The 24,923-nt window shown below is 33.9% G+C and overlaps 2 protein-coding genes across 2 annotated transcripts; one reads left to right on the top strand and one right to left on the bottom strand.

The window, feature by feature from the left end:
• Positions 1–11,252: 11,252 nt before the first annotated feature.
• On the bottom strand, positions 11,253–12,374 carry LOC141622478 (uncharacterized). Its single transcript, XM_074438519.1, has 3 exons — positions 12,169–12,374; positions 11,727–11,841; positions 11,253–11,469 (listed from the first exon to the last, which is right to left on the bottom strand). The coding sequence occupies exons 1-3, from the start codon at positions 12,288–12,290 to the stop codon at positions 11,401–11,403; spliced, it is 306 nt and encodes a 101-aa protein (XP_074294620.1). The 5' UTR covers positions 12,291–12,374; the 3' UTR covers positions 11,253–11,400.
• A 3,564-nt stretch (positions 12,375–15,938) lies between these two features.
• LOC141619024 (uncharacterized) lies at positions 15,939–20,973 on the top strand. The gene is made up of 4 exons (XM_074436063.1): positions 15,939–16,902; positions 18,517–18,715; positions 19,956–20,130; positions 20,363–20,973. Exons 1-4 carry the CDS (start codon positions 16,026–16,028, stop codon positions 20,786–20,788), a joined length of 1,677 nt encoding a protein of 558 aa, XP_074292164.1. The 5' UTR covers positions 15,939–16,025; the 3' UTR covers positions 20,789–20,973.
• Positions 20,974–24,923: the final 3,950 nt, after the last annotated feature.

The following is a 24,923-nucleotide window of genomic DNA, read 5'->3' as shown; positions in this document are numbered from 1 at the left end:
TTTGAGTAGAAATTTTCACATGTTAAAATTTGATGCATGCATGTTTAATTTATGTCTTTTGTTAGTTTAAGTTAACAAAGTTAAATTGGGAACGATTAATTAGTGTTCAGACGATGTTATAATGAACAAAAATGGAAAAAAAGAGAGGTGTAGGGGGGCTAAAAGAGTGACAAGAGCAGCCCGGGCAGGCCACGGCTGGCGGGTCGGCCGTTGCTTGTTTCGCGGTTTTCCATGCATTGTTCGTTTTATTCTCGCCTTCTATTAGCTAGTTTAGTCGATAAAGTCATGAGTATTGTCCCGTTCTAATTATGATTTCTGTTCATAATTAGTTAGTTCAGTTGATTAAAATATTCCGAGTAGTGTTTAGGGGTTTAACTTTGTTGTATTGGATTATGGTGTTAATCACAAAATGAAGAATGAAACAAAAGTTAAAAAAAAGGTGGAATCTTTTGTAAATAAGAGTGTCAGCTAATATATTAAAGGATAATAAGTGGAATATGCACCTAATTTAGCTTTTGTCACAGTGATAAATAATGTTAGGATAGTTTATAAATTGAAATTGTAATTAATAGGCTCAAAATGAGTTTTATAGCGATAATTGTAATGTTTTGATGATTGTGCCGAAAACTGAGCCTTAGTCCCTTTGGATCGATGCGATGTCGATTAATTGAGTGATTGGTCAGCCGCAATTTAACCCGTACCTGTCGCAGGGCTGGGGTTGCGGGTAAAAATTCGGTTGAATGAATTAGATAATCGGCTTTTTTCTTGTTTTAGGCCATTTATCAAGTTTTTAGTTCACATGTAAAGTTGATTGTATTTAATAGTATCTTATATTGTAGAAACGGCCCTAGATTCCCCTAAAGCCTTTAATATGGTTAATATTGTTAGAATTAGTAATTAGTATTGAATACTTATTGAGGATACTGTTGGATTATCTGCTGAATAGACATTTATATAGCCTTTCACATGATAGAATGTTAGCATTTAAGTTGGTAAGTTGGACTTTTTGTCCTCTTATGGTTAAGTGGGTGTCTTACTTGACTTGTGTGGTGAGTCTTGTGTGGTGTGGGCTAAAGTATTCAAGCTGGGACTAGCTGGGACTAGGTCCTAGGTGAGTATTTCGGTCTTCATCATAGATAGGTCTTTATAGTCTTTGACGAGTATATGTTCACTGCTTGATAGCCTTTGTGTTCCTGACTAGTGGATTTATATCCAAGTTGGGGCATGACCTCGTTACTTATTTTGATAGTAAATGGTCAGCTTAAGTACTAGCCAACCCTTTGATGGACTCCTTAGGGTACTCACTTTGTTTTAGAAAAATTGTGGGTCTTGGGTGTGGTGGTGTGTATCCGCATGTCTAGGTCTGCGCAGATTTTAGGCTAGGGTTGTGTTGTCTCTTGGCCATGTTTTATTAATATTAACCGCTGAGCCAAGATACCGGTTCGATTACCTTCCCTACCTCGTGGTATAGACTCGAGTTACAAAGTGACTATTGACGGGACTAAGAACTTATGTCTGTCTTTGATATATTGCCCTTTCTTGTTTGATGATTCTATGAATCATAGAAGGTGAGATGCAAGTCGGCTATGGTTGATAAAGTTTGGATTACTACTTGTTATATTTTTCACATGATAGTTTAAATTAGTCAATTTAGCATTCATATGTTAAAATACTTGGAAATTAGATTAATTTTCATATAGTTTACATGTTTCATTACATGTTACATTAAATATGACGATTCGTGGTCGGGAGGACTCAAGTTACTCCCCATTTGAATTGTGGCTTTCGTGTTTGTATAAAATGCGATTTGAGGTTGTTGATGCTTTGTTGGGGTCTGAGACGAGCTAGTGAGCATAAGGAACCTTGGACCTAGTTTGGCTATTCTTTTAGTAAACCTTTTCTATTTTGGTTTTGTATATAATTTGAAGGGACATATGTCTCCCTTTTCTATTTTGGTTTGTATCCTTATATTTCCGCGTCTTTAGTTATGTATGTAAATTAGTTCGTTAGCATTGCAGGTTTTGGCACCGCCTCTTGGGAATGTTGGAAATGTTGTGATTGGTTTAGAAAAATTTTTGAAATTACAGGTTTTTGGCTAGTTGAACCAATTACAAACATATCCTACCAGTTTTTCTGTAGAATTTACGTAATTAATTAAGGCTAGTTTTAAGGGTGTCACAGTTGTGTCGTTGAGGTTGTATTGTGGTTGTTGTATAATATCGTATTCGTATTGTGACGGTCGTTGGTGTTGATTGCTGTTTAATGGTTATGATTGTTTGTCTCTGGTTCTCGAGATGCGTTCTCGGCTGAGTGGAGTCACTTGCGGGAGTGGCTTCACGCCCTAGTTTCGCCCTCCGTGGAACCCGCCACGGGAGGGGATGTGCACATTAATGGGACAGGGTTATCGCGCTCGGTATGATGAGCGGGGCTTAGGTGGGAACGGCTGCGGCCCCCCACTGGCAGGGCTGGTCCAGTGGACAGTCGGTGATGGAGATTGGTTGGTGTGGTGTGATTGCGTGTGGAACTGATTGTGTTGTGTTGTATCGTTAGATGTTGTTGGCATTGTTGTGTCTTATCTCAGTACTGACCTTGTGTGGTTGTCTTGTTGTTTTATGTGTCTGCCGTGATCCCTTATGGTGAGCAGTCTGTCTTAGCAGGTGTTGATATCGTTAATAGCTGGAGTCCGGGCAGGGATGAGTCTTCACGAGATTTGATAATAATAGAGAGTAGCCTTTGAGTTGTATCTTTTATATCGTCAGTTGGTTTAAATCACTTGTAATGTAACATAATAGTTCTTTTATCGACATTTGATTATTACTGTCCTCGGGCAACCGAGATGGTAATGCCCTTATATGCTAAGGAAGGCCTAGTTAAGGCTCCTCTGAATATGGGGGTGTTACAAAGTGGTATCAGAGCGACGATTTTGGAACCTGTAACAAATGAACTTAATGAACGTAGTGAGTCCAATAAAATGAACCTGGTGTATGTGTGATGGGAGCCCCGCTGATGCTAGATTTTGGGTGAGTAGGCTCCCTCATTTCAAAATCTTGGCCCCATTGTACTTAAGCCAGTCACTGGGCATGGGAATGTGGAATCCGTGTGTATATATGTGATGTATATGTTAATTGTGTCGGAGTTATTTGTAGTCGAGTCTTTGCTAACATAGAGATGGGTATAGTAGTTGCGTTTGGATGGTGTATAGTGAGGTTTTAGCATGATTAATGGGCGTGTACGATGGTTATGAGAAACGTGATAAGAGCTTATTTGATAGAAATGCGTGAAAATGTGAAAGTGTATACCGTAATATGAAAGTGATCATGTTAGTATTTGCTTCAGGTTGTTAATAACGGTAATCATATGCGAGTTTATAAGCCTACCGTAATTACAATGAAATAGTTGAAGAAGTGTTGAGTTATAATATGAGAAATAGCATATAGTAATACATATATGCCTTGTTTATTGGTAGAAATTTTCCGCTGCGTGACGATCGATTTGTGTAGCAAAATTTTATTTATGTTGAAATTTGAACATAATAAGCTTTAAATTGCTATGTAGAGTATACATTATGTTTTTTTTTATGACATATGAAAGAATGAATTATCGTTAATTATATGTTTCATGTTGATGTGAACACGAGTTTGGTAGTAATGTGGTAAGATAAGGTTAAGTATGGTATGATGACGTGATTATGCTTATGAATGACTCGGTAGCAGGTAAACCGAATGGGATAATTCGTTGTAGCGTAATATGATATAAAACTTATTTGTTGAGACGATATGGTATGCTTGAGTAATAATGGTAATGCGTGAACGAGTGTGATAATTAGTGCCGAATTCCGAACCTAGTTTGGAATCGACACGCGATGTTGTTTTTGCAGGAATCTTCGATTTACTTCGTATTTTTGACCGAGTACTTAACTATACTTGACCGAGTGCGAGTGTTTACTAGACCGAGTAGACCTCACTCGATCTAGTTAGGAAGCTATGACGTCGGGATGTGGAAATTTTCTGCAGATACTCGACGAAATAGCGCCTACTCGATCGAGTACCCTAGACCATCTAGCGGCTTAGTCTAGGTGTTTAAAAAAAAAAAGAGAATAAATAATTTTGTTCGATAATATATATACAACATTGTTAAAATTAATATGATATTTCACAATTCTAGTAATCTTAGGTTTACTCAATTCCAAACTGATTTAGATTTCGACTTGAAAACGAAATAAGTTTCCAAAAATCGATTCTACTACAACAAGGTTTAGGTAATAATCTTCCCTATATATATAAACAACCACAAATAAAAATCAAAATCAAAATACAACAACAAACAAAAGCGTCCCTTCCCTTGATCATGAGCACTACTACTCCACACCAAGTTACCAACTTAAGGCTCTTTCAATGGACCGACTCGGTCTCGAAAACTTCCGTCCCCTTTGGAGACGGTATATTCATCTTGAACGTCAATATCCAAGACGACGATCAAGAAAAAACCACTGCAACCTCCACAATTGACCTCGAAACCCTTCACTATAACGATTTTACAAATTTTGCTAATCAAATTATTACAAAACCCGGTTTCTTAGACGATTACCCTAAAACCGTATTACAAAATCTTGTTAAACAACTGAGTGACTACGTTCGAAGTTTATTCAAGTTCAATAAGCTTTCACCGGATAACCCTAAACTTGTTTTCGTAGTCGATATTACCATCTCGAGTCGTAATCATTATGAAGATGATAACAATGCTAACGAAGAGGAGTCGGAGATTATTTCTTTCGAAAATACTCCCCGTGATATTTCGTCTTATTTTTCCGGTAATAATTATAGTGATATAACCCCAACAGGTTGGGACGACGACGTTTTTAGTAACTATCATGAGTTCACCGTGTGTAATGGTACGACGTACGACACTGATTATGACAACGACGACGATGATGATTATGGAGATGGTTTTAGTTATTCCGACAATATTGATAATGATAGCGATAATGAAATCGAGAAAATAGTTTTTTCTTTGAAGTCATGGGTTCTAAAGAATAATAATCAAATTGCGGAGAAATTAGGGTTGGTTGAAGTGAAGCCAAATGTAGAGAAAATAATACATGGAATTAGAAATAATAATGAAGAAATTTTATGTTCGATTTGCTTGGATTTAATGTGGATTGATGAAGAGGAAGAATTGGTGAGATTGGTTAGTTGTAATCACGTTTTTCACAAACGTTGTATAATGGAATGGTTACCAAAGACACAATCATGTCCATTTTGTCGATCAACTAGTTTGGTTGATGTATCTTTATAAATCTTGATGTTAGATTGATCACGAGTATTTCCATTTTAGTGTTTTTTTGCTATTTTTTGTAATAATTTTAGGTTTTTGTTTCGTTATGTGGGTAAGAGAATGTTTTATTTAATGATTTTTGGTTGTATTTGAAATTATTTGAAGTTAATTGAGGTACAATGTTCGTAATATAAAGATACATAATGTTTCTTACTTTTGTTTTACGAAGTAATTTATTTGTAATTGATCGTGAACCTTCGGAATATCAGTTAATAGATCCTACATTCAGTTGTAAATCAATTGTATAGTTAGGGATTATAATGGATAGGGTCTGAATAGGATCCTATAAGATGCAGATACGGTCCAAATCTTTCCATATTCATATCCAATCCGCAGGATCTGGACTGGATCAAGATCTATCCATATCCTTTTGATTGTAAAAGAAAACTCCCTCTTAAAATATGAAAATATTAATTTTTGGATTTTTTTTGCGACATAAATATAAATAATAAAGTCAAAATTTTAAAAACATAAAATAAAGTCTTATGAAATTACAATAATACTAAAAAAATAATTTTTTTTAACCGAAAAATGTTTAATCACAATAAATCATGGTTTGATTTATGAAAATAAAAATAAAAAACAAAGCATATAGTTTTGTAATTTGTTTAACTTAACTTTATACCAGTGGAAGTATAATAAATGTTAATTATTAGTATACGAAACATACAAAATAGAACCTACTAGCTATAGCTAAATATGATTGTCATCTACTCCCTCCTATTCTATATGATTTTCCACATTACTTTTGGACCAATAATTTACACTTAATGTATTTCTCATTACTAAATAAAGTAACTGTAAACTATTCACATGGACGGAAAAAGTAGAATAGATACAATATTAGCTTGTTCTTATTTCCACTTCTTAGCTTGTTCGTTCTTGTTTGATAATCTTTTGTCCTCTATTCCTCTTTAGTTTCTTTAGTTTCTTTAGTTGGTACTTGGAAGTTTTATTTTTTCTAAAGTTTGAATTTTTAGTTTTCTCATCTTCCTAAAACGCCATGTGTTAGGATAACTATGTAAAAGGTCACCAAATATAAAGACGTGTTACGATAACTATAACACGAAAAAATTTCCTAAGAAACGAATAATCCAACTCTAAAAAAATTTAAAAAACGAAAAAAAGACATTCATTTTTAATGCGCGTATATAATTAACTATACAATATGTATATAACATAGTAATTTCCATGATTCCTAACATATTTGGTAGATATAGCCAATTAATTAAACTTTTGGAAAGTTCAAGAGTTGGTGCTCGTGACTTGAATTTAAAATCAATCAGCATTAAAATTGACTTTGCGACTCCCTTTATAGCAGGAAAAACATATCCAATAAATGTTGCGGCTTAACAAGTTGATATCATCATCATCATCAATTTCTCTTTCACTAAATATTACAATTATTAAATAACTTCGTTCGTCATATGATACGCGCGAAAAATACATTCAACATTAATTGAGTTTAAGAGATTTCAATCCATATCCATATATAATACGGATTACATATGATTTATTTATTCCTTCCAAATTAATTTGTTTATTAATGTAAAATACAACTAAAACATAAAGAGTACCATTAAAAAAAAAAGAATTAAAAAGTAAACTTGCTAATTCATGACTTCATGTCTAATATACTACTCCGTAACTAAATATAAATTTTTTAACCCAATCTTTTTTACTGTCCTTGAATTCCAGCACTTCCACCAAACTGTATTGCTCGGTATAACATCAACGCGATCACAGCCTACAAGGTAAAAAAAAAGTTGTTATTATGAAAATATTAACAACGACAAAAGTCCAATATATATCCGTCTCATGAAAATAATTTGCGTCATTGATTTAACAATAGTAATTAATAATATAAATTATTTAGTTTCCACATTCTAATTAGAGAACAAGATAATTTACTCCGTACATTATATAACAAAAATAATAATAATTATTATTATAAACTTATGGAAAAAATAAAATAAAATTGAACTCGACAGCTCGACTTACCAAATGTTCCAAAACAAACAAGTAAAATCCAATGCGCTTGTATTGCTTTTTTTCAATGAGATAAGCAATAGCAAACGACGTAAAATAGAACCCCTTAGGAATAGGAATAGGAAGATTGTTGAAAACGCTACAAAATTTAATAAATAAATAAATGGCAGCGACTTGAACAACGACATTAGAAGCCATGAAATAAGTTACGTGAAATTGCTTCGATTTTTGATAATTAGTTTTGTTTAGGCGGATTTTGTTGAAGCTTCTCTTGTAGATTTATATATATATAAACATATATATATATATATATATATATATATATATATATATATATATATATAAACTCCATAACGTAATATTAGGCCTACTCCTACTAGGCTACTACTCTAAGTTAATAAACTTGTTTTTATTTTCAGAGAATTATTATTAACTTGGTTTTGTGTTTTCCTAATTAAATTTAAAGTTGGTTTCTAAAAGCAATAATATAATTTTCGCGAACTAGAAGTTGGACATGAATATTGATTTGGATTTGGATTTGGATTTGGATTTGGAATTGGACTTAAACTTAAATTTGGATTTGGATTTTGGTCTACGAGTTTACAAACATGGATTCGACTACCAATATACAGACTGTTACCGAAGTAGGTATCCTATGAATGGTGAGAGGCTTATTGCTAATTCACCCTCCCTTCGTCTTAATAATTTATTTATTATTTTATTCTTTCTCTTTTATATAAACCCGTAAGAATTTAATCAGACATAAACAAATAACTGGGACGGTGAAAGTATATATTCTCTGTATTTTAAATAATAAAATTACTCACTTATCCGTAAGGGTGGAGTCTAATGATTAAAATTTACAACTCTTAAGGATATAGGTTTAAGCCTTACCAAGAGCAATCTTGTTGAGGTAAAATGGCATGAGATATGTCTTTCGAAACTTTGACTCTATCAACCGTTAAAAAGAATAATAAATCTGGTGTGACACAATAGGATAATGACCTAAGTTTAAGAGACTGGTCTACGCCTGTAGGTCTAACATGAAAATTTCGAATTTTTTTGTTAAAATTTTCGAATTTTTTCGAGGTCCCCTTATAATATTACCCTTTCATCCTCGTTGAAAATTTTCGCCTTCACTAACTTCAAATCCTAGCTCCGCCCTTATTATCCTCTAATCCAGTATGGAATAAGATTGTCTAACGAGTCTAATACCGACTATGTAATAAAATTGTCTGGCGAGTTTACCCAATTTTATTACTTCTTCTGTTTTTTTATTATTACCCGTTTTTCTCTCGGTAATGACATAATTATTACGACCAACAACCCTAATCTCTCGGTATATAGAGGATTAGAAAACCGATATCAATATTTATCATATTATATATCTGGTTTGGTCGATGTATCTTTATAAGTCTTGATGTTAGATCGACTAGGAGTATTCCATACCGATAGTTGAGGCAATACTGAATGCAACTTGAGGCTATTGGTTTGAAAAAAAAAATATATACTCCGTATGATTTTCGTATTTTGCTATTTTTTGTAATAATTTTAGGCTTTCGTTTTGTTATCAGGGTTAGAGAATGTTTTATTTAAAGCTTGTTAGATGTATTTGAAATCATTTGAAGTTAATTGAAGCTTACAATGTTCGTAATACTCCGTATAAAGTACATAATGTTTCTAGCTTTTGTTTTAATTTATTTGTAATTGATCGAGAACCTACGGAATATTAGTTAATGGGATTCCTTAGTTAATAGATCCTATATTCAGTTGTAATTAATTGTGTAATTAGGGATGACAATGGATAGGATCATATAAGATCTAGATACGGTCCAGATCTTTTCATATCCATATCCGATCCATCCACGGGATCTGGACTGGATCAGGATCTAACAAGATCCCTTGGATTGTAAAACAAAACTCCCTCTTAAAATATGAAAATATTAATTTTTGGATTTTGGATTTTATTGCGACGTAACATAATATTTTTGTCTATTAGATACAAATAATAAAGCTAAAATTTTCAAAACATAAAAATAAAGTCTTATGAAATAACAATAATACTAAAAAAATATTTGTTTTAACCGAAAAATAAAAATTCGCAAAAAATCATGATTATGAAAATAAAAATAAAAAAATAAAGTATATAATTTTGTTATTTGTTTAACTTAACATTATACCACTGGAGATATAATATTTGTGTACGAAACATACGGAATAGAACTTACTAGCTAGCTAAATATGATTGTCATCTAAATGTGAAATTACGGTCCACGGTGAAAGCCGTCAAGTAGTTATACAAATACGTCTACAAAGAACATGACCGTAAATCACATTTACAGTGATTGATGCTCAGAATCACCCCGGCTATAGTGCCTATAGATGAAATAGGTTCTTACCAATCTGCTAGATGGGTTTCTCCCCCTAAGGGTGTGTTTGGATTGAAAGATTTGGAGAGGAAAGAAAGGGAAGGAGAGTATGAGATTTAAAATCCCTTATTTGGATAGCAAATAAGGGTGGGGGAAATGGAGGGGGAGAGATTTGGAGTGATCCATTTTCCCTTCTTCAAGCATAATCAAAATCTCTCCATAATAGACAAGATTTGGAGGAAAATTGTATCCAAACACCCACACCCCATTTTCCCTCCCCTTCCCTTCTCTCCCTTTCCCTTCCCTCCTTCCCCCTCCCCTCCCTTTCCCTTCACATTTGTTATCCAAACACACCCTAAAGGCCGCATGGAAGCTAATCAAGTTTTGTCCAAGTCAAATACTCCTTTTTTTGGTTAATAATTTACACTTAAATTATTTTCTCTCATAAAATAAAGTAAACATAAAATATTCACAAAATGGAGGGAGTATATAATAATATTGTAGTCCTACAAGTCCATCTTACAAACATGCAGATCATAACTTTTTGTCCATTCGAGTGAATATCGAGATTGTTAGGGTGTGTTTGGATACAATTTCTTTCCAAATCTTGCCTGTTGTAGAGAGATTATGATTTGCCTTGGAGGAGGGAAAATGGAACCCTCCAAATCTCTCCCCCTCCATTTCCCTCTACCCATATTTGCTATCCAAACAAAAGATTTTCAATCCCCTACCCTCCCTCCCTTTCTTTCCCCTCCAAATCATTCAATCCAAACACACCCTTAATGATTGAACAGCGAAAGATGACAATGTTGACGGCTTTCTTTGAAATAATACTCCCTCCATCTCAGTCAATAGTTTACACTTGATTTATTTTTTCTCACAAAAAAAAGTAAATGTAAACTATTCATATGAACAAAAAAAGTAGAATATATTCAATATTAGCTTGTTTTTATTTCAACTTCTTAGCTTGTTCCTTCTTGTTTGGTAGAGTAATCTTTTGTTCTCTATTCCTCTTTAGTTTCTTTAGTTTTGTTACGATAACTCTATGTAAGAGGTCACCAAATATAAAGACATGTGTTACGATAACTATAACAATGTGATTACAATTAAGCTTACATTAAATTTCCTAGGAAACGAATAATCCAACTCTAAAAAAAATAAAAAGGAAAAAAAGACATTCATTTTTAATGTGTGTATATATAATTAACTATACATTGTGTAATTTGAATAATTTGTCTATATAACATAGTAATTTCCGTGATCTCTAACATATTAGGTAGATGTAGATATCAACATGAACTAATTTAGTTGGAAAAGTTATAATAAGAGTTGAAGTTCCTGACCTAAAATTAAAATCCGTCGACGTTAAATTTACACGAGGAAAACATATCCAATAGATGTTGCGGCTCAACAAGTTGATATCATCATCATCATCAATTTCTCTTTCAACGAAGTTAATATTACAATTATTAACTTCGTTCATCATATGATACGCACGAAATTAAAAATATATTCAACATTAAAGTTTAAGAGATTTCAATCCATATATAATACGGAGAATATATAATTTATTTATTCCTTTTATTAATGTAAAATACAACTAAAACATAAAGAGTACCATTAAAAAAAAATTGAAAAGTAAACTTGCTAGTTCATGTCTAATATACTACTCCGTAACTAAATATAATTTTTTTTAACCCAATATTTTTTATTGTCCTTGAATTCCAGCACTTCCACCGGACGGTATTGTTCGGTATACCATCAACGCCATCAGAGCCTACAAGGTAAAAAAAAAAAAGTTGTTATTATGAAAATATTAACAACGACAAAAGTCCAATATATATCCGTCTCATGAAAATAATTTGCGTCATTGATTTAACAATAGTAATTAATAATATAAATTATTTAGTTTCCACATTCTAATTAGAAAACAAGATAATTTACTCCGTACATTATATAACAAAAATAATAATTATTATTATTATAAAATTATGGAAAAAATAAAATAAAATTGAACTCGACAGCTCAACTTACCAAATGTTCCAAAACAAAGAAGTAAAATCCAATGCGCTTGTATTTTTTTCTTTCAATGAGATAAACAATAGCAAACGACGTAACATATAATCCCTTAGGACTATTGTTGAAAAACCTACAAAATTTAACAAATAAAAAACAATAAATAAATAAAGGGTTTTTCGGGCACACATTACGAAGTCATATAAGGAAAGATTCTCAGGATAATTTCATGATAAACCTAGAGATAACTCATTATTGCCATTTTTAAAGAAATTATCCTGAAAATCTTTCCTTATATGACTTCTTAATGTGTGTCCTTAGGGCACACTTTAGAAAAACCCATAAATAGATCAACATGAAATTAACATGAAGATTGATAAATAACAAGTGAAATTAAAGGAAAGTAATAATTATTAAGTGATTAATAATTGAATTAATTCAGAAGATTAGTGTTACGTACGGAGCATACAATGGCAGCAGTGACTTGAAGGACGACTCTAGATTATAAATTGAGCTTGTAGCAATTACTATCGAAACAATGGCGCATACAATGGCAGCGACTCCAACGACTTTAGAAGCCATGAAATCAGCTACGTGAAATAGCTTTGATTTTTCGATTAATATTTTTGTTTATGCAGATTTTAATTACTTAGGACTAGGAATCTTGTAGAAGTAATTGAGGCAGGACTATCTATATATACTCATCAATGTAAAATTCCTACTCCTAGTAGGTAAAAAGATTCCTAGTCCTAGCCCTCAAAAAAGATTCCTAGTCCTAAGTAATTAAACGGTCATTATAATAATTTTTTTGTTGTTTTTTTGCTTAAAGAATTATATTAATTACTCATATTTAATTATTAATTAATAATTAGATAGATTTTGGATTTTTCTATTTAGAATTGGACTCGACTTAGACATGGATTTGAACTTGGACTTGAACTTGCACTTCAATCAACAAGTGTACATAGATTCTAGTACCGAGTATTATATACGAGTACCACGTAATAAATCACCAATTTACAATTGTTAACTCTCATATAATAGGAAGATTTTAATCACTGGCAGATTTAGGGACCTTTACTGGATAATGAATCTAAATAGTAGAAAATATGGGTTTTTTAGAGCTCTCCCATTGGTTGCTACTTTTTAGGGAATGGAAAACTGTTTTTTTGGTGTACCACCCTCACCTTCTTTTTTTGTAATTTAATTACTCTCTTTCTTGTGCATTTCATCTCATTGAGAAAACATTACAATATACGTTTTATAACAATATACATTAAAAGTTAAAACTATACATTATACAATTTTTAACATTAGATATTACACATTTCTATATGATTAAAATTTGTATTCTGTTAAAAAAAAGAGCATTTTATTAGATTCATACTCGGTAAAAAAAAAAATCCTACCATTTTAAATTTAGTAAATCTGATTATTTTCTTTTGTGAAATTTTTAACAACGAAATAAATTGTTGAATAAGAACTGAGATATCCGTAAATCTGAACATCAATATTTTAAAATACAATTAGTACTCCTTAATTTAATGCCTAATTAAAATTTATAACACTTAAAAAAATCAGTAATGGTTAAATTTACACGGGTATGATAACTTAAATTCAGGGGAAAAAAATTGTCATTTAAAAAATACAGTATATCAAAATCATTATAACCAGATTAAATACAAATCCGGTTCAAAAAAATAAACCTTAGATTGAACAATTTAAATAAATATTTATAAATGCATGTGGTAAGTCTTAACGAAATAATTGTGTGATGATTAGTACTAGAGTTTCAATAAAAAACTATACCTGTAGAATCAAAAAATCATGAAACAAGTAAGAGATCTACGCCAAAAATAAAGTGAAAGTGCAGAATAAAAAAAAACATGAAACAAGAAAGAGAGCCTTTTTTAAGGATGAGAATATGAGATTGTTTTAGAGGGAATGTGTATATGAAAAAGTTTCTTTTCATAAATATGTGTTTAGTAAGTGACGCGGGTATCATGATTCATTAACTTAGGAGTATGTTAAGGAAATTAGGTTTAGTAATTAATGATGGGTTGGGCTTAGTATACTTGGTATTAATAATTCTTTTTTTTTTTTTTGGAAAAGTTTCTTTTCATAATTTTTTTTTTTGGTACATAAGAAGATGTAAAAACTTAATTATAATTTTGGGTTGGGTACATTATTATAATTTTCAAATATCACATTAAAAAAAGCAAGCCATGACTTATAGAGTTAATAGTCATAATATTCTACGGTTTTTCATAGAGCATAATGAAAATATCATCTTCCAAAAAAAAAAAAAAAAAAAGTAGTAGGTCTCTTGAGAGACCGTCTTCTACTAAATTAGTGGGAGACATAACATGAAAATAGAATTAAATAACTATCTCCCCTCACCATGTTAGAGGTCTCTCAATAACGCTATTGAGAAACCGTTTCTTTAAAATTTTTGTTACCTGATATTTAATAAAACGAGTTTGCATATTTACAAAAATATGTATAATTATAAAGTACTCCTTTCTACTTTATGAAATTATAATATTAGTTGATTATATATTTATATGTCAAAAATATTTTAATTAAATGTTGCAATGACACTAAATAGGAGAGGAAATCAGATATTGTAAAAATGTACTTCCTAATTATCTATTCATCTATTCATAGTATAAAAGTAAAGTCCTTTGAAAAGTTTCTATTGATTCCTTATTTTACAGGGGTTATTTTTTTGGTAGGGTCCACCACTTTCTTTGGTTGATTTGATTTCTCTGCTAATTAAATAGTTGTTCTAAATTTCATTGAGCAAATATTTATAATATATTTTGTACATCTAATGTTATTTACAAATAATTTTTTTTCAATATTTGTAATTTTATTAGATGATTTATATACTTTTAGTCAAATTATTAAGGGTTTTTCTAACGTGTGCCCTTAGGACACACATTAATAACCTAATTGTGGTAAGATTTGCAAGAGATTCTCATCAAATATTCAAGTATAAACTCATTTTTAACATAATTAGTGAGAATCTCTTGCAAATTTTACCACAATTAGGTTATTAATGTGTGCCCTAAGGGCACACGTTAGAAAAACCCAATTATTAATATTTAATCTCGTGCAATTTTTACACGGGTTTAAAACTAGTAATTTGAAAATTTTGGGTTTGGTTTAGAACATTACTTGCTTGTTCGCTTCTTCTAAGGCTTATTTGATTTGATCCATATTAGAACAACTCCAAATTACCTTATTTTACGATGAGAGGGTATGTCATGAAGTCACTGCTGCCTTATCTCTTGGACTTATAAATGTTGCTTATTAGTTTAAAAATGATTTAATTTGACATTCAAATGTAAAATGTAGTAATAGCATAACTTGTATAGATCCCGCGCGAATGCGCGGTTTTTTAGATAGGAATATTAAAGCAAATAACAATTATACAACTAACGCAATTTGAAATTTAATTGTAAAACTTATTATTATTAATGTTTTGTATTAATCGGTGGAAAGAGAAAGTTTAGTAAAATCCAGTTATAGATATAATATAATGAAAGCCCAATTACAGATATGATATGATAAAAGGCCAAGTATAATGAAAGCGCAATTACAGCCAAAATCATTTAGGCGGGAAAATTTCTGAGATCTCTTATTCTTTTAGTATAAGGGAGATCCTATTTGATACCATTGATTGGAGTTTGTAACTTAAATTAGTTTATACTTCATGTTATTTCCTTTATAATCTTTATTTACTTGTTTCATTTCTAAGATAAGTGGTCAACGTTTGATCTTTGACTAATACAAATAAAAAAATTCCGACTTGAGAATCACTATTAACCATCACTACTATCGAATATGCTACGTACCAAAAAAAAAAAAAAAAAAAAAAAAAAACTATCGAATATGCTGCATAAAAATAGCGAGAACTCGAAGCATGATATGACCCATATGACTATATGAGACTATGAGTGAGTATCCATGAATCAATGAGGAAGCGCTTTGTTCTCGCATCCTCGTAGTATCGTGTAATGCTCTTACAATTTACAATCAGCCTTATACATGACCAGTTAATCTTCCTTAAAATGGAGGTGTCTATCTTAAATTTAAGACGGGTCAAATATCATACCACATAAATATGTTATGAAATAGATATACACATCTTAAATGAAAAATTAAAAAAACGGTAATATCCATTTTACCCGGTAAAACGGATAAAATACTACGAAGTACCACACTAATCCAGTAATCCTAGGTGAACTAACTATATACGGAGTAATTCCTTTCTGAACCTACGAAAATTCAAAACTCAAAGTTCACATAACAATGGCGGAAGAATCTCCATTACAAACTTCTACTAACATCTCTCCACTCTCAAATAATCATAATATCCCTACCATTCATCCTCTTCAAACCCTAGAACAACATTCATCTTCATTAATCAACCCATTTCTTCTTAAACCCCAAAAAACCCTAATTTCTCCAGAGCAATCTCCCAATAACCCAAGACCCAGTTTTGTCGACTGCCCTCTTACTAATTCTGACCTAATCGATGGTGGTTCAAAGGAATTATTGATTGTTGATGATTTTAGTGAAGTTTCTGGGATTTCTGAGCATCAATTTGGGGAAAATCGGGAAACAATTGATGGTTTTGTTATTAATAATGGTGAAAGTTCTGGGATTTTGATGAATAATAATGATGTTGGTTGTTCAAAGAATGGTGATCGTGTAATTTCTTCATTGAGTAGTGAGTTGATTGATGAAACCCTAGTTGTTGGGGTTTTGGATGATGTAAAAAAGAGTGGTAAAAGTGGCAAAAAGGGTAATTTTAATGATGTTTGTGTTAATGACAGTTCAGGTGTTACAGGGAAGAAGATAAAGTATTCAAGAAAAGAGTTGGAGCAGCTTAAATTTCTGAATGTTGAGTATCAGAAGAGGTTATGGGAAGAGGTTTACAGCGGTTTCGCGGATAATGTGAAGGGAATTTTATGTTCTAATAATGTTGGGAAGAAGAGAAAGTATTCAAGAAAAGAGTTGGAGAAACTTAAATTTGTGAATAGGAAATCTCAGAAGAAGTTTTGGCAAGAGGTTTATAACGGTTTCGCGGAAAATGTGAGGAATGAGTATGATGAATTGGGTAGCTTTAAACCGAATAAGCATCAGTCTGGTAGGAAGAGGAATTACTGTGATCAAGTAATTCTGGGTATATGTTCTTCCCCTTCATTTTTTTATAGTGAAATTTGTTATGTTTAGCCTTTAATCCTGCCTTAAAATGTTCACTATGTCTTAAACTATTGCTTGGTATCGATTGTTAGTGTAACTCGTGTGCCGGTTTTGGGGTCTTGCCATTATGTGTTGACAAGAAGGGCAATATGATGTTTGTTGTGATTAGATTTTAAAGCAGTTTTTTCTTTTCGAAATGCCTAATTCTTTCCTGTCACGACTATGTTCAACTTATTTCCTTGAGTATTGAGGAAATGAGACATGTATTTGTGAGGTATATGCCTCAAAGTATTGGACCAGGGTTCGTCTTGATATTATTGAACATTACTCACTCAGATTGCTGTCTAGCTCTATATTTCCATGCTTGCTAAATGGTTTCAGGTCTTCTTGATTATGGATTATGAATGTCCTTATATCAGTAGACCAGTTATATTTGACACGTCAGAACAATGCTATTGCTGCACAGAAACTGTACTCTTGGAAGAATTAGGGTTTGTTTGGAATTTGGATACGATTGTAGGAGGGAAGGGGAAACATGGTCATGTTGATATCGTTTACCTCAATTCCCTTCGCTCTCTTTACATCTATCGAAACAAAGGGTAAATGTCTGGCTACAATACTAGGAGGAAAAAGAGGGGGAATGGGAAATGTAGTGTTTCCTCTCCTCTCCACTTCAACTTGCTATTTAAACAAGGAAAATTGTTCCTGTCCCTTTCCTCTGAAATCCCTTCATCCAAACAAAGAATAACAACACCGAGTTTTGCCAAGTTTAGCGCGAAACTCTGGTTCTTGAATGCGTTTAAGACTTTCATCTTTCATTTTTAATTTTCATTTCTTAAATCTGCCTTGCCTTTTATGCTCGCTTTCTGCACATTTTATTTGGTCAGAGATGGGTGTACTGATTTTTCTGTTCTTAACTTCAAATTTTGTGATAGAACTCTGAGGTTTAACTTTTTGCATGATGATGCTCAAAGCTTATAGTGTAGTGTGTCTTTTGTTGGTCTCTTTCCCAAAGTTCCCTCAATTTCTTCACTGGTTTATCCTTCAAACAGTCTTTGTATGTCTTTTCTCTTCTACAGTAGGCGTGCTATCTTATCCTCAGTCTACGAGCTTCTTTTCTTTTACGAGTAAACTTTTCCTCTACTCTGAAAGATTTTGCTGCTCAAAACACTGTTTCGAGGGAAAGATGCTTGCTTAGTCTTACCTATATGATAGTGTATGGCTGCTGGAAGGGGACGATGCAATTATTCACATATATATGTCTTCAAAAGCAATAGCATTGTTAACTGCTAATGCCAGCGATCACTACTCTTTAGATTGATAACATGCTATTTGTATTGTGTAGACTGTAGAGTGCTAGGATACGGGGTTGTAATTAGCATTTTGCTCTTAAACTTTTTTTGCTGCTGATATTGTGCAGACACTATGAATGAGTTTGATTGTTTCAGAAATATGCATTTGGCTTCTACATCTATGAATATGTGGTGGTTACATGAGAGTCAATTTATTGCTTCATTCCTATTGATGTGCATGTTACGCGCATATTTGGCCAATCCATGGAAGCGCTTTAAAAAAGTTTCATGATACCTTTCAGGGGACTCATCTTCAGAGAATGTTGTTGATGATGTGGAAGTAAGGAACTCGAATGAAGAGGATTTTGGGGAGTGGAGCGAAGATGAAGAGAGCGATGATGAGTATCAGAGCATTCGGAGGCCTGCTTTTATGGTTAAAGGCGAACCAAATTTTGAATCTGGGCCTCCTGAAGATGGATTTGAATATCTTAGGCGTGTCAGGTATTTCTATGCTGTTTTCAGCTCTTGCATTCTTCTTGTGACCCATTGTCATAATTATAATTATATTTAATAGTAGAATGGTGCAAACTTCCTTTTCGTGCAAAATATATTTTATATCATCATACGAGTAGTTTGTTCTGTTTCAAAATCGTGGCCTGCTTATTTACTTCCCATTTACTATCATCAAATTTCATTATGGAATGTTTATTAATGCTTATTTACATGTGATCCCAAGAAGGGGAGCCTTGGCGCACCGGTTAAGGTGTTGCTTTGTGACCGTGAGGTCACGGGTTCAAGTCCTAGGAACGGCCTCTTGCCAAAATGGCAAAGGAAGGCTTGCCCCTATTACACCCTTGTGGTGGGACCCTTCCCCGGACCCTCGCCTAGCGGGGACGCCATCGTGCACCGGGCTGCCCTTTATTTACATGTGATTCCAAATCACATGTAAAACATTACCCCGGTGACTCAGGGGCCTTGCAAATGCTGGTGTAAGAGGGCTTGGATGTGGGCACTCTTACACTACGTTTTGAGTTTTGACAACACAGAGAAGTCTCCCAGTGACTCATAGAACATTGCGTCAAATGACGGCTACTTCACTTTAAAAAGAACTGTAGCTAGCGTAGTGAGTAAAAAATTTCTCATAAATTAGTTTTGACGTAGTGTGCCACATAATCCTGGCTACAGTCTAGTGATAAAACAAATAATCTTCCTGCATAAGTGCATATAAAAGTTGCATGTGAGACCATTAACATTCATAGGGTACTTCGAAGGGTGAGATGCCTGTTGTGCTTTGGTGTAGTGTTTTCAACAACTGAGAAGTTTCACTAATTACATTAGTTTTTTTTTTCTATCCTTTTGTCGAAAAAATTAGCAAAGAGATGAAGCATGAAAGAATAAGGAAGAAAAGCATATGCATGTACTGGTAATTATGTTTGTCGGCACCACAGCTTTCCCCATGGTGATGCTTATAGCTCTATGTCTATATTGATTAGTGATTACTCCTTAACCTTTACGGAGTACAATTTAGTTCAATATTGAATAGAATGGTATTACCCTGTGCAAGACAAAATATTTCACTTGCAGTAGGCATTACATAAATATTCAGCTCATCTCGTCATTTTTATGTTATCGAGGGCGCACAGTCCAGAAGAAAAATGGTGGATCTTACCCTTTTCCATGCTAAAGTTTGGATCTCAGATTTCTTTCAACTTTTTATTTGTTAAACACATTTGTACCGTAGGTGGGAAGCTGCACACATTCCGAAAGTCAAGGTGGTCAAGCCTGATAAAAGCAAACTAACAGTGCAAAGTGTGTATATGCCTAAAATTCCTGATATTGAGAAATGCCCCCCACATCTTGCTCCATTAAAGCAGTGGGAAGATGAGTTCATCTCTGATTTTTCCGAACTGAGGCTGGTAATTATTTTTCCTTTGTCCTAATTCTCTGTACTAATTATTTTTCACGTACGATATTGTAAGACTACTTGTTATTTAAACCCCAAATAAAACCTAAATAACCCTGGAAAACAACTTTTCAATGACAACTTAGATATGGGTATTTGGTTAAATCGTTCGCGGATTTGGAATAATACTTAAGTAAAGCGCCCTTACTTCAGTTTGTAACGGATTTATATTTCTTGATTGTTAGGCTCTATCCATGTTAGGGGACACCGATGATTCAACTTCTCTTGACTCGGATTCTGTCATCTTTAGTCGCCCCGAATGCACAAAGCGTACTTCCAAGAGCCTAGCATCCCTGGAGTTGCCAGCAGGTGGTCCCACCGTGTCCACTCTCTTAGCCATGGACCCCGTAACCAGGGTTACATTGCTGAATAAACGTATATCTTTGTTCGAGAATACAAGTAACCTGTCAAAGGATGAATGTGCTTGGCTTTTTGCTCTGTGTGCCGTGGTTGCGACTCCCCTGGATGCCGATACTTCAGCGTCTTTGCGTTGTTTGCTTCGGAGATGCGCAAAGTTGCGGGCGGAGAAAGCTGAGTTCGACGATGAGGTTGTTATGCTGAACATTTTGGTGTCAATTGCAGGGAAAATTTTCAAACAATCTGAAAGTTAAATGTCCTGTCCTTCCTGAATCTCGGTTTTTTTTTTTTTTTTGTAAATACTAGTCGGATTTTGATCTGAAATTTCATGTGGGTTTTCTAGGCGTTCTGCAACTGCGACGCTTTGATAGATCTAGTACTGTGTTTTGTAGGACCAACGTTGCAATATATGACAATTGTCTGATGAAAATTTCTGTAATTCCCGCCTTCCCGGTTGTCAGGTGCCAAGTTCAAACCACATAGCAGTCACTTTTTGTCCGAGAGTTGACTACGAAAAAAACAGTTAATCCATGGCAAGGAATAACATAATATATATTGGTATGAGCCGCAATGCTGCATCATGAGTCATGACTTCGAACCCTTAGATTTATTTATGCTTATGTAATTTCATTTTCCTTGTACATTTGTAGTAAGTATTTTCTTAGTAGTTTTAGAATAGGTTTCCATAAATAGGTATATCGTCATTCTACACTAAACTCAGAATTCAATGTTTCCTCGCTACCAGGACCAAACTATCAAATTTGCCTCTATGAGAGGTGCTAGTCAATGAAAAACCGCTTCTCATCCAAAAGCTTGTTGTTGCTTGTTGCTTGCTTTCAATAATCGTATTGCTTACTTTTATTGCTTTCGTGTGCCGGACTTGATAATCGTGACTAGGATTCCCGACACACACCGACCCGAGACCCGAGTATCGTGCTAGTGGGCGATCCCTCACTAGTACGAAGATCCTTGTCGCTTGCATCTTGCCTTGAGACGGGCAAGGGTGCGCGCCACGGTCCGGCAAAAGTAGCGGACCGTGACATTTGATATTTTGAAGGTTGCCACAGCTGTATTTTAAGCCCGTATGAGCCACCGTTAAGGCAGAAGAATAAATATTATTAGGTTCGAGATTGAACCCCATATATAGTACCTTGCTAATGCGCTCCAAAGTAACAACAAAGAGACTACCAACAAAAAAAACAATAAGAGTTCCCACAGAGTAGATTCAAGCATCCACAAAAGTGCGAAAGGTTTACAAGCATGAAGGCCAAAGAGAGAAATGTATAACCACAATCCAAGCAATCCATGATTTGCTTATTCATAGAGATTTCAACTTCCAACAGTACTAAGGAAAGTCCTACTATCCCTATTTGTCTACTACTCACCACTTAAATCGTTCTTCCAAAAACTTCTCGAGCATCAGTTGATATCATCATTTACTTGATTGATTTCGCTCTGAGAGTAATTTGTGCTACCAAATCCGAAAACAGATGAGGAAAACTGTGAAACAAATGATAAGCCACGGCTAAGATAGCAAGCTCTCCAGATATTAGGGCGCACTTTGATGCATAAAAGAAGACTTGGTAGAAAGGATAATAAGTAAAGCAAATCGGTCCCATTTTTATGGTAAGAAGGTAAAAGACGATAACGAGAGCAGATAGGTAAGCCCCTGAGATTCTGTTAAAGATGGATGCTACCGAATTGGTTTGTGGCTTGTAAATGGGAAGATGGGGAGATAGTGGGCGCATGATATTAGCATTAGGTTGAACTTTCTCATTTGACTGCTCCACTGGACTCCCACTCGAAGAAAAACTTCTCTTCATCTCCATCCTGACCCCGTCATACTTGTACATGTTAAGGAAAAGTAGTTCCCGAGCTCTACCCATAGCTAATCCGGTTCCCAAGATGCCAGATGCTGAGACGGACGGGTTGCACTTATCCATGGGGTGGCTCATTAGCTGCCCTTGAGTGGCGGTCCTTGTTGATGCAGCAAGAGGATCAAACACATCTGGGATAAGGAGAATATTTGAAAGTTATTAATCTTTAAATTTGCAGCACAAATTACTACAGCTAAAATATACAACAGTGAAGCTTAGCAGCTTCTGAATTCAACAGTTCAACTTGGGTTACCCTTCTAAACACATAAATTACTCAACGATAAATCAGATTAAGAATCTTCTCTATTTCCTACAAAGAAATGGCTGCCGGGGTGGTCGGGATTCTTATCAACGGCTTACATTTAAGGATGTGTATGATTAAGGGTCCATATTTTGTCTTGTAAAATGTTTATAGTAAGTCAGCTCATTTTCCTTTGTCCACCTTCGCAATTTCCATTACTTTACAAGATGACACACGAACTCTAAATTTGAAAGCTATTAATGTTATTAATGTCTCCTAAATTTAAATTTGCAGCACAAATTAATGCTAATGCTCCAAAGTCCAAAGTTATTGATGTTATTTGAAAGTTATTAATGTGTCCAAAATTTTGCAGCACAAATTAGTGAATTATTACTACAGCTAAAATATAAAACAGTAAAGCTTAGGCTTCTTCATTAAACTTCGATCGCCGAATTCTAAACACATAGTTACTCAACCATAAATCAGGGTAAGAATCTTCTCAGTTTTCTACAAAGAAATGAGTGCCGGGGTGGTCGGATTCTTATCAACGATTTACATTTGACGACGTGTAGATTTAAAGGATCCATACTTCGTCTTCTAAAATGTGTAAAGTAACTGAACTCATTTTCCGTTCTCCACCTTCAACCTTCCATTACTTTACAAGATTACATATAAACCCTAACTCACGTTCATCATTAAGTATGGATCATTGATAGAAAACAGATCATCCATTTCTTTGTAGGAAGTGGAGAGAATCCTTGTATTTCATCAAACATTCATGATTCGTTAACATCACCCTTGATCAAATGGGGCCAATAAAATGGAACGACTAAAACTTTCCTAGACTAAATTCATTTTCAATTCAAAGGCACAATTTTAGCATTTCATGAAAATTTTGGAGTGCCCCAAGCTATACCTTCTATATCCAACCATACCTCTACTCAGACACCGTTCTAAATTCTTAGATACGCTATGCCACAATTAATTCATAAAAGCAACAAACAGCACCCAAAACCAACTTAACCAGCATTTTGATAATTCGCAGCATAACAGCAACTGGACAATAATTGCAACTACATAGTACATCAACATCGACATGCAATATCAAATATTAAATCCCTGAATATCCATCACGCCAGCTTAAAATGAAGGAATTGACGTCTATATTAATCACACAACTGAATACTTCCTCCGTCTCAATCAATTAATTAACATTTTTCTTCTATGCAAGTGTATTTCAATCAAAGATAAACAAATGATTAAGCCAGAGGATTCAATAGTTTACCTTTTGTTTATTCTCTGAGAGACCCTAGTTTTAATCAAAGGTAAATAAATGATTAAGACGGAAAACGTAGTATACCAATCGCAAGACTTAACCACTATATGAATCACGTACCGAATACTCTCTCCGTCTCAATCAAGTATTTAACTTTTTTATGACGGAGGAATCAATTGTTAACCTTCGTGAGACGTAGTTTTAATCAAAGGTAAATAAATGATTAATACGGAAAACATAGTATATCAATCGCAAGACTTAACGTCTATATGAATCACATAACGGAATACTCCCTCAGTCTCAATCAAGTACTCCGTATTTAACTTCATTATTCTCGGTAAACAAATGATTAAGACGGAGGAATCAATTGTTTACTTTGGTGAGACGTATTTTAATAAAAGGTAAACAAATGATTAAGACGGAACACGGAACACGGAACACATCAATTGACTAAATTAGGGCAAACAGGAAATGAATCGGCAGAACAATCACAAAACGAATCGGAATTCAAATCAAATTACGCAATCAAAGCGAACGATAAAAATAATTAAATAAATAAATAATGAATTACTTGAGAAGGAAGATTGGGGAGAAAGGGGAGGGATCTGGGTGACTGTGTGAGGTGATTGGATAGGGTTGTTGTTGTTGTGGTGGTGGTTGTCACGGCGGAGAGAGGAAGGTGCGGCGGAGAGAGAACGCTGGATGTTGGCGGAGATGAGGTGGCGCGTGGCGGCTAGACGTCGTAGTGCTGCCATCTTCTGAAGATGATGATGGATCGATCACCTACTTTGTTGGACAAATAGACTGAAGGGAGAAATTTTTGGGAAAGTGACTTGGGGTGTGAGACTATATGATGGAGTGGTTATTATGGTCGGGTTGTATAATCGAGTTAGTCCGGGTTGAGTCAGATCGGGTGTGTTGTTTCGGGTTATTTGCATTGAGGTTGTTTAGATTTTCGGTACGTTGTTTCAGGTTTATTTGAATTGGGTTATTTT

The sequence above is a fragment of the Silene latifolia genome, chromosome X (genome assembly GCF_048544455.1).
Source record: "Silene latifolia isolate original U9 population chromosome X, ASM4854445v1, whole genome shotgun sequence".
NCBI lineage: Eukaryota > Viridiplantae > Streptophyta > Magnoliopsida > Caryophyllales > Caryophyllaceae > Silene > Silene latifolia.
This window is presented reverse-complemented; position numbering and strand designations above follow the sequence as displayed.